General features: G+C 38.3%; 1 protein-coding gene across 1 annotated transcript; it reads right to left on the bottom strand.

Moving 5' to 3' along the window:
- Window positions 1–3,904: 3,904 nt before the first annotated feature.
- LOC131366717 (protein kinase C-like 1) lies at window positions 3,905–11,071 on the bottom strand. Its single transcript, XM_058411420.1, has 18 exons — window positions 10,637–11,071; window positions 9,874–9,914; window positions 9,708–9,773; window positions 9,556–9,621; window positions 8,570–8,724; window positions 8,289–8,427; window positions 8,069–8,131; window positions 7,760–7,871; window positions 7,542–7,644; window positions 7,356–7,458; window positions 7,131–7,271; window positions 6,870–7,041; window positions 6,307–6,401; window positions 6,136–6,186; window positions 5,592–5,970; window positions 5,318–5,494; window positions 5,058–5,167; window positions 3,905–4,656 (listed from the first exon to the last, which is right to left on the bottom strand). The coding sequence occupies exons 1-17, from the start codon at window positions 10,794–10,796 to the stop codon at window positions 5,058–5,060; spliced, it is 2,133 nt and encodes a 710-aa protein (XP_058267403.1). The 5' UTR covers window positions 10,797–11,071; the 3' UTR covers window positions 3,905–4,656.
- Between the last annotated feature and the right edge of the window lie 2,982 nt (window positions 11,072–14,053).

Here is a 14,053-nt window from a genome sequence, read left to right as displayed (position 1 = left end):
TAAGTTTATCTTGGTCTTATCGGACCACAGGACATGGTTCTGGCCATGTCCTTAGTCTGCTTGTCTTTAGCAAACTATATGCAGGCTTTCTTGCGCATCATCTTTAGTAGAGGCTTCCTTCTGGGACGACAGCCATGCAGACCAATTTGATGCAGTGTGCAGCGTATGGTCTGAGCACTGACCAGCTGACCCCCCACCCCTTCAACCTCTGTAGCAATGCTGGCAGCACTGATATTTCCCAAAGACAACCTCCGGATATGACGCTGAGCACGTGCACTCAACTTCTTTGGTGGACCATGGCGAGGCCTGTTCTGAGTGGAACCTGTCCTGTTAAACTGCTGTATGGTCTTGCCCACCGTACTGCAGCTCAGTTTCAGGGTCTTGGCAATCTTCTTATAGCCTAGGCCATCTTTATCTAGAGCAACAATTCTTTTTTTCAGATCCTCAGAGAGTTCTTTGCCATGAGGTGCCATGTTGAACTTCCAGTGACCAGTATGAGAGGGTGTGAGAGCAATAACACCAAATTTAACACACCTGCTCCCCATTCACACCTGAGACCTTGTAACACTACCAAGTCACATGACACCGGGGAGGGTAAATGGCTAATTGGGCCCAATTTGGACATTTCCACTTAGGGGTATACTCACTTTTGTTGCCAATGGTTTAGACATTAATGGCTGTGTGTTGAGTTATTTTGAGGGGACAGTAAATTTACACTGTTATACAGGCTGTACACTCACTACTGTACATTGTAGCAGAGTGTCATTTCTTCAGTGTTGTCACAGGAAAAGATATCATAAAATATTTACAGAAATGTGAGGGGTGTACTCACTTTTGTGAGATACTGTACATGCAATATAAATTTTAATATCTCTTACCGATAGGTCCAGACTCTCAGTCATTGCACCCAATGGTATAAAATTCTATTCAGATTTAGGACCAAATTCAGGGCAGAGAGGTTTTTGCTCCAGTAGCCAGAAATCATCGATTTTCTCAGCCTCTGAACAATCAGGCATTCTTGCTGTGGAAAGAAAAAGTTATCTTAACATTTAAAGATCTTTATGCTGATGGCTGCTTCTCATCTTTTGCCCAATTAGAATCACAATTTAAACTATCTAAAGCCCAATTCTTCAGATATTTACAAGTATGTGATTTCACACGCAAGAATTTTTCTTCTTTTGCTTCCCTTCCTGAACAAAACCCTATGGAACCCTACTTTTCCTGATGACCCAGAACAAAGAGGAACCATCTCTGGATTATATATAAAACTTTACGGGGTTCTGGGTTTAAGTTCACTGCCTCGTGGTGTCCTTTCATAAATTATCTTTAAAACCAAGTAACTATAAGTGGACAAACTGATGCTGATGTCAGGTTTTGCTTGTGATTTCCTGAGGTTAATTTCTCTCTCTCTTTTTTTGTTTATATGTACACAATGTAAAAACACAATGTCTGTATGCATGCTGCGTTTTTTATTGTGCTGAAATGTGAATGTATGTTATTGATTGTTATTTAAAAGAATGTAAATGGGGGGCGGGGGGTGCTGTCCAAAGTGTTATTAAAAGGAAGAAATGTGGTCAGAAATAACCTTGAATGGACGTGATCACTTAACTGTCATGAATTAACAACAGCAGAACTCACAGCTATGTTTAAGAGTGAAATTAAGAGCATTTCCACATGAACAGTGTGAAGAGAACTTAAAGGATTGAGAATAAACTGCTGTGTAGCCTTAGGAAAAACATTTATCTGTTAGGCTAATCAATGAAAAATCTTCAATTTGCTAGAGATAATAAAGATGGGACTATGGAGCAACAGAAAAAGGTCATGTGGTCTGATGAGTCCAGACTGTTTCAGAGTGATGGGAGCAGCAGGGTAAGAAGAGAGGCAGCTGAAGTGATGCACCACCGGTCATGTCTAGTGTCCACTGTACAAGGCTCTGGGGCCAGTGCTGTGATCTGGAGTTTCTTCAGTTGCTCAGGTCTAGGTTCAACAACATTATGTGCAAGAAAAAAAGAGGTCGTGTTTTTTCATCAATGGATTTTTTCTTCCCTGATGGTACGGGGTATATTCCAAGATGACAATGTCAGGATTCATCGGGCTCAGACTGTGAAAGAAGGGTTCAGGAAACATGAGACATGGATTGGCTACAACAAAGTCCAGACTAGGGATGTAGTTATCGATTACTTTAGTAATCGTATATTCTATTATTCCACTGATAATCAAGTAATCGGATAAAAAGTATGTTTTCTTTATTAAAGAGGAATAATAAATATACAAGAGAAAATAGGACATGTCTCTTAAACAACTAACATTGCTGAAATTTCATACATTAATATCAGTGAAAACTAAACCTCATTTACTGTATTTAATTGACATATTACATTCAAAATAAAAAAAACTATAAAAAATTAATTTCACATTATTTTAAAAATAGGCAAACAGTACATCAAAAACTAAGTCATAAATCAAAATAATAGTCTAATTACAACTCAAGCAGGACAGAAGCCTTTACTGTCTTCTTGGAAGGCTTTGTGGCTTTTGTAAGAGGCAAAGATTAGTGGACAGGAAGGTAACTTGGAACAAGAGCAAGAGTCCATACACACAAAATTTCTTAACACATTTTTCTGTAACATGAAATTAGAGTTATTTGGAGAATAAACCCTCTTAAATGTCCTCTACATTCTGTGTTTAGTTACAGTAAATGGACTAAATGAAGCTTCGAGGTAAATAATTTTCCTCGCTGATTTTTTTGTATTTGAATTACCCGAGTTACTCGAGGAATCGTTTCAGCCCTAGTCCAGACCTTAACCCCATTGAGAGCATTAGGGATGTGCTGGACAATACTTTATGCAGCAGTCAGACTCTCCCATCATCACTACAAGATCTTGGGCAGAAATAAATGCAACTTTGGATAGAAATAAATGTTGTGACATTGCATAAGCTTATCGAAACCTTGTCAGGTAGAATGTGTGTTGGAATAAAAGTAAAATGCGGTCCAACAAAATATATGAGTGTGATTTTATTTTTTGCCAGGCTGTCAGGAACCACTGGGACAGTTCCCTGACAGACCACCAGAGGGGATGTTGGCAGATGATTCTTCACAGCCTGCTTTGGTGCTTGTGTATCTCCCAAGTCTTTGTGCCACGCCCCTCCCATTGTTCTGTTCACCTGTTTCTCATTAGCCCTAATATCCTGGAATATATATAGGAGCCCTTGTGGCCCTCTCTTTGTGGGTCATTGTATGTTTGTTTGTTCCCCTCAGCTGGCTGGTGTGTCTATGTTTATTTGTTTGTTTAACCGCTGTCAAGTCCTACGTTTCCATGTCTATGTTACAGTTTAAGAATCATGTTTATTCGCTTATGTTTATTTGAGAATATTAGGGATGTAAATTCTGTAAATCAGAGACTAAATAACACAGTATCATGAACCTAAGCAGTGTTTCTGCCACTACTGTTTACTTCACAGTCATTTAACATCATTTCACTTCAGTACAAAAAGATCAGTATTTGTGTTTGAAGATGGCGTCATGTACAAATCCACTGGTAAATATTAGGTTCTAGTACATAACACAGAGATGGAGTTAAACACCGTATTGCCATAGGGGACAGGAGGCTCTATATGAGTGATTTCATTTTCATCATTTTGACTATGAACCCTAGATTTTAGTTTTAATCTAAATAAAGTGCTAATTCCACAGTCAGTAGAAAACAAGTCTTTCTTTTCTAGGAGGAAAAAGTCTCAGATTGTTTCTAGAGTTACATTTCAACCCCAACATTCATCAGAAACATTCAGAAAAACTGGGAATGATCACAATGACACTTCAAATATGAGCTAAGAAATTTTTATTAGGATTTAATTAATAAGGCAATAAAATATAGAACAAATAGAACTACTATTAAAGATGTAAAGCTATAATAAAAGGTTATTAATAAAAAGTATATTGAACAGATAAGTCTATTAAAAATACAAAAATACAACAAAAACTTAAATGTCTAATAAATAGTATTGTATAGAAAAATCTTAAACCTATAATAAAGATAAATGTCTTAAGTAATCTATATAATAAAAAGTTAAACTAAAGATGGCGACGCTTATCGGAGCTGCAGATGTTGATGTCGTCCGTTGGTCAGAGAGCACTAACAGGTGTTGATGTTAGAGGCCAGCGATGTTGTGTACAGCTGCTCAGGGAGAGAAGAAAAGACAGGTTTAAATCTGCAGAAAATAAAAGACAGTAATAAGTATTTACTTACCTGTGGAGATCTTGAGCAAGTGGAGAGAGAAAGAAAGGGAAAGAAAAGAGATGTGTTTAAAGTATGACCAGGACATTTATTACTTTATTCAAATTTTGGGCGTTGCTTAATCTTATAAATTAGTTACAAGTAATCTATCATTAAACAAAATGGAGAGCAAAAGCAGTTCTACAAATGAATGGGCAAAGTGCAGAGTTTAATCTTAGTTTTATATTCTAATGACCACTGAATAGCCAACAACAGATTTCCTAAAATGTCCTGATCACTCTTTAACTTGGCTGAGACAGAGAGGTGTGTGTGTGTGTGTGTGTGTGTTAGAAGAGTGTTGCTCAGACTCCCTTCATGGCCTTCAGCATCTCCTGGACATGCTCCTTCACGAGGCGTAACACCACAGTGGACATCCAAATGGCTAAATAAGAAAATGGAACATTTATTCAACAATATATTTGTTTATATATACATCTATATACACATTTGTTTATTCTTTTCTATAGATACTGCAAAAAGAATTAAACTAACCTGTTCAGCATATTTGTTAGCATCATTTTGAGCTAAACATTTCTATAGCCACAGATTACTTTGTGTGTTAATGGGGTTTTATTTTTACTTATAGACTCCCTCATTAAAAACTGTTTCATAAAGAATAATCTATTTTATTTTTAATCTCTATGTGGTTATATTTGTGTAATCTCATATAATCAGATGAGCACACCAATCTCTGTTACAGAGCAGTACAAGCCATGTAATCTAGACTATTATAGCATGTTTTTGCTCTATATATTAAGGTCTATTCTCTTCTCACTGTCTCACCTAAACATTCTTCTGAGGTTCCTCAAACCATCTGTGGCTGAGGATTTCCTCGAACGTTGGGCGCGAGTGAGGATATAGCGCCAGACAACACAGGATCAGGTCACGGCAACCTGTGTGTAGTGATGAGAGAGACGTTTAGTCAGAAATTCTAGATTAAAGATTTTTTTGGAAAATCTATTAATGTGATTCATTTATTTTGTAACGCAAGTTTTCGTACGTTACTATACATGTCTAAACTTGATGGGTTTGGACTTTCTCACCTTCAGACAGGTCGTGAGCGAAGTGCAAGTCCCGGGCAATGATGTCGTCTTCGCACTGGAAGGGCAGGTCTCCACACATCATCTCGAACAGTAGAACTCCCAGACTCCAGACGGTAGCAGGAACACCTAAATACTCGCCCTCACATAACCACTCAGGTGGGGAGTAAGCTGTAGTTCCTGAGTGAAAAAGACAGAAGGAGCACTGTCAGCAACGTCACAAAAATGGGTCTCCACTGCATTTTTTCATTCTTTCCAATATCTATGATGTGCTTGCCTGCATAATATCTGTAGGGGATGTCCTGCAGCAAATCACCACAGCCAAAGTCTATCAGCTTCAGCTGCAGTGTGTCGGTGTTGATGAGTATATTCTCTGGCTTGATGTCCCGGTGCAGGACACCACAGTCAGAGCAGTGGTGAGCGGCCTGAACCACCTGACGCATGATGCGTTGTGCCAGTGGTTCTGACAGTCGGCCTTTGTGACCTTTCAGGAATTTTAGGAGGTCTGTGCAGGGGCTGGGTCGCTCCAAGATCAAGATGTAACAGTCGGACATCTCGAACCACTCGATCAGCTGTAAGACATTCTCATGGTGACAGGGCTTGGACACCATTTGCATTAATGCAACCTCCAGAGGAAGGCTGTGTGTCTCTCCAGGCTGAAATATAAACAGATACACTTAGCATGGGTGTGGAGTGATTACATCGAAATTCTGGTAAACAGAAATGTTACAGTAAAAAGGCTTGGATTAGTAATGACTTAGGTGTCTATTATGAATTATTCATTCTGTGCAAAATCTGAGAAGTAAAGGAAGTTTACTTACAATGGTGATGAAAGCTTCGTTCATCTCCATTCCCACATATTTAATGGCAACCTGTTCACATATACAACACATAATTACGTTCTTATAGAAAATCTGACCAAGACATATATAGTCCACAAGTTGTGATGTGTTGATTAGTGCAAATTAACTGTAGATGTGCAGTCCTATTACCTGTTTTCCATCAGCCTTTCGGACTCCTGCACAGACACTCCCGAAGCCTCCTTCACCCAGCAGCTCTCCCGGAGTGTACAGGGACTCAAACACCTCTGTTAAATAAATAAACAATCATTCAGGAACAAATAAGAAGTGTGTTGTCAATGTCTCAGAGTATAGTAAGGTACCTTAAAGATGAGTACTTGCTAAAACACACAATTTAAATTTTACAGCTTACACATTTAAGCTTACACAGTCTGCATATTTAATGTCTCTTAACTTTGCTGCGGTTTTGAAAAATCGACCTGAAATCATCTTTTCAGCTTCCTAAGCTCTGATCCCTTCTGTCCCAAAGTCTAATGCACACTTTATGTAAATATGACCATATTCAATTCAAACCTTTTAATAATCCTTTTCAGTCAAGTATATGAACTGATCAGACTGTTGGGTCCAGTGTAATGTGTTAAAGATCTGACAGACATGTGCTACAAATCTTCACTGTTCTTTAAATCATTACTGTAAATTCTTTTCTGTGTGATTCTTTAAGTTCAGTTTTATGTCCAAATGTTGGATGACCATACCCCATGGTGTAATGTGGCCTTCCCGACGTGGACGCTGGAGAGTGAACATCTCGCTAGTCATAAGGCCACATTCGGAGTTCCTCAGCTTAAACTCTTCGTCGGCGTACAGTTGACGAAGGTTTAGGAGCCATTCTGGTTCTTCTCCCTTTCCTTGCTGTAGCTTCTCAGACAGCTACGAGACAGATAGGGAAAGTAAACTGACTAAATATTCTACATATAAAACCTTGGAACCATTTTACAAGTATTGATAATGGTATTTACCGCAATGGTCATTTCCATCGTGGTCTTCGTGATTAATAGTGGAAACCTAGCAATTGCTGTAGCAATGGTCTCACAGTACTCCAAGGCTTGGTCGAAAAGGCCAAACTCCGCTAGCTTGCTGGCGTGATAGCACTTGAAGATCTAAGACAGACAGAGTCACTCCATCTTAGCAAACAGGTAAAATTTGACTGAGGTAAAAAGAATATTAAAAAGAGAAAGTCTAACCTGGAAATTTGGCTGGGGAAGCCCTGTGGTCAGGGAGCATACATATTCATACACCTCAGAACGTTGGATTGCTTCCCTCATGGCTGATTGGCTGATTGGCAGACTGTACAAAGAGAAAAGCGTCTTAGCAGCAAGTCTGAAAAATAATCATACACATGCGCTCTCACACAAACACACACCCAATACCTGTTACAGCCAATAAGCTCAAAGCTGGGGCTCTGTAAAATCTGCAGCTCCTCCATTGCAGCGATGAAGCACAGCTGTGCAGCATACCACAGTCCTCTGGAGTCTGCAGATGAAACACCAAACATGCAGGTAAGGATTTGGGTCCGTGCAACAGGCCAGATTTCATGATCTAATTACAACATGTGAAGTTCCTAAAATATTGTTTATGTTATCCATACCAAGGTCCTCTCCCATTTGAGTCAAGGCATCCAAAATCTCATCATCTGGGTCGGCAGAGCACAAAAGTTCCGCCAGCTGAAGACACCAGCTGTCTTGGTTGTTAACTTCTCCCTGTATATGGATTTGGCACATTAGACAGCAAAAAATAAAGCAAAAACAACACAAAAATACAAAACACAATAACAGCATACAAAGTAGACAGATGGTGATGCTGATGTCTTCATAAACAAAGGTATGGCTAATATAACATATTACACATTACAACATGAAATTACAAGTTTAAAAAAACATTAAAAATAAAACGGTACCCTTTTCTTCAGAAGCCTGTAGCTCTTGAAAAGGACAGTGGCGATGTCTGCCAGCGGTGCTTTCTGTAGAAGAAACATCCTTAACTTCAATAGCTACTCTAGGCTAGGTATATTTATTCATTCTGACAAATTTAGCTTATTTGCAGAATAAATCTCTTGCTGCTTTTATCATGAATAATTTTGCTGTAACATTCAATACACAATCAACTAAAACACTTACTCCATTTTTGCTGCAACGCAGCTCCATCATCTGCCAGAAGAAATAGGCCTCCTTCTGGTCAGGTTCCTCCACCTTTTGTAGGCACTCCTCGGACTTCCTCTTGATGAAACGCAGCACGTCATCCATCTGGATCTTACTTCTGTAATAGACGGATATAGATTATTGAACATACATTTTGACCAGCTGATGATATGTTTCCAAACATTACTGCTGAATGTTCAGTGTTTGTGTGTGTGTGTGTGTGTGTGTGTGTTATCTGAGAGGAGAAAAAAAGGCCTCACCTCATCAGCGGGCCAGGAAAACAGATGTTCTCCCCATCAGGCAGGTAGGTGTCATCACCTTGTAAGAGGCTGCTTTCTCTCTCGTGATGGGGCATATGAACAACAGGGTTGCTCTGCATTTCCTCGTCCATTGTGGCCATCATTTCTGTTAATAACTGTGGAACACCATAAATACAGTACATCTGGTTATTTATTTATTTTTATATAATTCAGCTTGTGTTTAAATTATTTTGTCTCTGGACAAATTCATCAGATTCAACAGGATAATGCACCGTGCCACAAAGCAAAAATGCTTCAGGAATGGTTCAATGAGCACAACAACAAGTTTGGTGTTGACTTGGCCTCCAAATTCCCCAGATCTCAGTCTAATCGAGCTTTTGTAGGATGTGCCGGACAAACAAGTCCGATCCATGGAGGCCCCACCTCGCAACTGACAGGACTTAAAGGATGTGCTGCTAACATCTTGGTGCCAGATACCACAGCACACCTTCAGGGATCTCGTGGAGTCCATGCCAAAAGGGGGTCCAACATAATATTAGGCAGGTGGTCATAAAGTTATGCCTGATCGGTGGAATTTTGCATTGAAAACGTGTACAGCTCATTACAGGTCGAACACAAAATATGCCTCATAGAGCATACGTGTGTATTCTACTTTGGTTGTAGTACGTTTGATAAGCAGCTGCACGCCTCTTTTTCGCTGAATCTGTAACACTGTAACTTCACGAATAAAAAAGAGATACAAGCTGATATGAGAGATGAGTTCATAGAGTTCACTGCATGTGAGAGTTAAATGTAAATTACTGTACACTAACTCAAACATTCAGAGTGGCTACAAGCGTTGTCTTTAAAAGAAATTCCCAAGAGGAGGATTATCCAGAGAGAATTACTTCAGATTTGGATTTACAAGCATGGACAGTGACAAGGCCAAACAAAAACAAAAAGGTTGGGAAACATTTCACTGAAAAATGTCTGAAATATAAAATTACCAGAATGACAGCGGACTTCTCCGGGTCAAGGCTGGTGCGCTGGAGCTGGATATTTATCTCAGAGACCTGAATGAAGCACAAAGATTAAAATTTGCTGTTTCAGCCAAAAGCATCTAAAGAATACACTAAAAATAACAGAAATATAAAATTACCAGGGCATCAGCTGACATCTGAGGATCGTGTTCAGTGCAAAGGAGCAGGACGCTTGGATCAGTGACCTTAATACACACACACACACCAGTTAAAAATGAAAAACTAATATATTTGATAATGTAGTATATAATATATTAAGCCTAGTCCTTTTTTCCTGACACATACCTCGGTGGTCTCTGCTTCCTCCACAACATCAACACTAGATCCTGTAAAACATTTGACACATTTAACCACATCAGTATGTCACGGAGATGACAAATTTCATCAGTGGAAACTGACATTCATGTAGGAAAGAAAATATTTCAAGAAGACACTCTCTCATCCCCTTCATGTCTTTAATCAGAGTGTTATATTAGTGATCAGTAAGGAGAAACGAGTCTTATTGAAGAGGAAGGGAAATAAAAAGGCGAGTTGGTGAGGGACTGACTCTTTACAGCTGCTACAATGATGCGCTAACAGGAACTCACTCATTACCACAACATTCACTCTAACTATTAACACATCAGAAGAAACAATGCCGAGACCAAGAAGAGAAATAAAACACTTCAATAATAATAATAATAATAATAATAATAATCCCGGTGCTAACAGTAACTCCGCCCTGTACTTGATTATTTTCTAGAACTTCAAGACTATTTCTAAAAGTCTAAAAGTCATAATGTTGTGCCTCGAAATGTTTTAATCCACACAATAATCACTTTTATACTTTAAAATGCTCTTGATATGAGCCAATTAGCATCGCCGGCTAATGTTAGCTCAGTCACGCGCCTTAGCTTTCGGCTAGCTCCGTTAGCTAAACTACACAGGAGATATGATCCTGTTTGTCCTCTGTACCGATTAAAGTCATTCATTTTCCACACACACTCTCTTTGTACTTTCTAAAGCGATTAGAAAAACACAGACTAAGTAAAAAGTGAGCTTTTCTCACCGTGAGCAGCTTGATCTTCAGCAGCTTGAAGATCGCTGCTCCTCTTCAGCCAGCGATACGCGCAGTATCCCGCGGTGGTGAGCGCGAGCATCCCGGCGGCGCAGGCCAGTCCCCGGCCTGTCCATCTACCTAGAAGGGGAAAATACTTACCTACATCCATAGTTTAAATCCAAGAAAATCTGCTGTTAGTGTTTGCAATAGCTCAGGTAATCCGCAGTGTCGCTGTGTGGGTCGTTTTCGTTTGAAATCTCTGTTAGGAGCCTTCAAGATGACGCAAGCACGCGCTCTGGGCTTTTAAATTAAAACAACAACAAGGGGCGGGACTTTCAAAAAAACAACAACATGGCGCGTTATATTCTTAATATTTTTTTTCAGCATTAACTGAGGTTATAATGCATGATGAATGTGTTTCAATAAAATCTGATAATAAATGGTTAATAAATACACTTTCCTGTCTTAACAGCTTGTCATATTCACTTATATCAGGAGGCAGTAGAGGGCGCCGCTGTGATTTGTATACCGACACGTCAATTCCTCCGCCATGTTGGAAGGGTTGACGTTCTGTTGGAAACCAGCGGAGGTGTTATATGCAGTATATGGTCGACCCTCATAAAATCATGCTGTAACTCGCTTTGTTTTTAGATTAGTTTTTCTCTTAACAGCTAGGTTTTAATTACAGCAGGATTTATCTGCTTAGTTATTTTAGCTCTCAGACTTCTCAGAGGCCTGAGCCCAACCACTAAAAAACAACACCTAAACTCAATCATTTGAAGGGGTGTCCCAAAACCTTTGGCAATATTGTGTATTTCAAACAGTAAGAGTGAGTTCAGCTTCCCAAAAAGAAAGCTGCACGTTTAATGTAACTTAATTCCACAATATATTTTTAAATCTTCATTTAAATAGTTTAAAGTAGCTCACAGAAGAGCTAGTAAACAATAGTCAAATCCCATTGCACAATTATATTTCATATTCGACTGCACCTCTCATTTTTTCATTTTTGGCCTAGGATGATTTTTCTGTCGTTTTCTTACTACAAATGAGTAATAGCCAGAAATGAACTTGATCTTGTATAATAGTTTCAAAAATATGGATATTTTAAATGTCCAACACACAGGAGAGAATATACGTCTATAGTATACATTCATTTCATATTTGAACAGATTTCATTTTATCTTCAATACTGAGCAAGAGTGTTAAAATCGAATACAATATATAAACAATAATAAACCTACAAATCTTGTTAAGTATGTTTACAAAACATCTTAAGAATCAGTGGGATAAGGTGGACTAGGAAATTTAGAGCATTACTTTTTTTTTTTTTTTACAAAACCCTTTTAGGATTTACTTGAGAAAATCCTCATAACGATGTGCACTAGCACTTTTTAAGTAAATATTTCTGCTGTAATAACAAGTACAACTCACTTAGGAGTATCAGGTAAAATGTACATACCACTAAACATAATATTCATAAATATCTCAAGTAATACTTAATTATATTTGAATCATAAGTTCTGTTTAATTAAGTAGTTAATTCTTTACAGACAGAAACATCACTTTCATCAAAGTATGATGTAATCATTTTCTCTCTGAACTTAATATACTTTTAAGACAAATCACACACACACACACACACACACACACACACACACACACTGCAATTTTCTTTATTTGTTAACATTAAACAGTAATTATTCACTAGTTGCTACAAGATGAGACATGATTTGGAGTGTTCCAGTAGCGGAGAGTGTACTTTCAATGGCGAAAGCATTTAAGACAGCAACTTGAAAGCTTTGGGGAAAGCTTAATCCCATCCACTTCTAGAAAAAGTTTCTGAAACACCTCATAAGTGTTGCACAAGGTTGAGGGGTATACAAGGTTTAGGGCATAAATCAGCCACATAAGCAGCGTGCAAGCTTTAGCAGTACAGTCGTTTCCTAGAAACATCTCCTTACCTTCAAGAAGGATGAATACATGAAGGATGAATACAGAATCCTCTCCATCTGCACCATAGACGACCAGGATCTTGAGGATGTGTTGAGTGGCGTCACTTAGGCTGTGTTCCTGCACATGAATTTAAAAACAAATTGTATGCAGATTAAAAAATAAAAAAATAAAAAAATAATAATAATATTAATAATAATAATAATAATAATAATAATAATAATAATAATGCTTGAATCATTTGAAGTGACTTCAAACACAAATTATGTACTAAAAACAACATCATTAATTATGATTATGTTTAATCTCCAAAAAGTTGCAATAGAGCAACAAAAGGCAGGAAAAGTAAGTGTTACTACAGAAACAGCTGGAGCAACATTTTGCAGATGATTAGGTTAATCGGCAACAGGTCAGTAACATGATTGGGTATAAAAAGAGTATCTTAGAGAGGCAAAGTCTCTCAGAAGTAAAGATGGGCAGGGTTTCACCAATCTGCAAAACATCTGTGTCTGTAAATTGTGGAACAATGTCAGAATAACGCTAATCAGTGTAAAAGTGTGAAGACTTACATCATATATATCATAGATATCATCAAAAGATTTGCAAAGGGACAAGAGTGAAACATTGGTATGGATTAAAAGGGTTAAGCCTGTAATATGTTTCATTACATGATTAATATGTATTAGTTGGCAACAAGTTATTTAACCCTAACAGAGATTGCTGAAACTGCTAAAATTGTGTTAAGAACTGTCCTAAGTTGTTTTTTTGCTTCTTGTTTGTGGAGCTGTTTGGTGGTGGCTGGGGATCAGTGTGTTTGTTTGACATTCCAACTTGTTCATGTTTACTTGTGCTATTGTGTATGTTATGCCCTGAGAAAAACAGGGAGAAATAATCACGAGTGATGCTGCGATGTTTACTCAATGAGAACATTTACTCGTAAGAGGAAACTCTCGTGATTCCGCCTGAGAAAGTGAATCGAGACATAGGTAGTCGATCCCAGGCTAATGGATCAGACCTCTTTTGCCGATCACCGCCTATTCGAACTTCTTCGTAAATAACCAAATAAACAATGAATTAATCGACCCTTTTCCCCATTCCATTTCCACCTCTTTCAAATACAATTAGTGTTGCAACAAAATTACTTTGTACATTAACCAAAATATTGAACAAAGAAATATGGCTCCGTATATTGAACAGGATTATCACTGTATTAACTTTGTCTTAATGTTAATGTCTGCTGGATAGTGTAATTGATACAATGAATACTACCCGTTACATGTACAGTTGTTAAAAACATCTCAGAAGGAGGCTGGCATCAGTGTTTCACCCATTAAGCAATGCTGTAAACCTGGGACATAGCAGATCACTTACAGTGAACATTGCGAGCTGGAATGTGAAAGGGGTTAACCATATCATTAAGTGCAGTTAGATCCTTACCCATCTAAAGAGACTAGTGACAGGCAAATATATCATTTC

Source organism: Hemibagrus wyckioides, linkage group LG16, assembly GCF_019097595.1.
Source record: "Hemibagrus wyckioides isolate EC202008001 linkage group LG16, SWU_Hwy_1.0, whole genome shotgun sequence".
In the NCBI taxonomy this organism is placed as follows: Eukaryota; Metazoa; Chordata; class Actinopteri; order Siluriformes; family Bagridae; genus Hemibagrus; species Hemibagrus wyckioides.
This window is presented reverse-complemented; position numbering and strand designations above follow the sequence as displayed.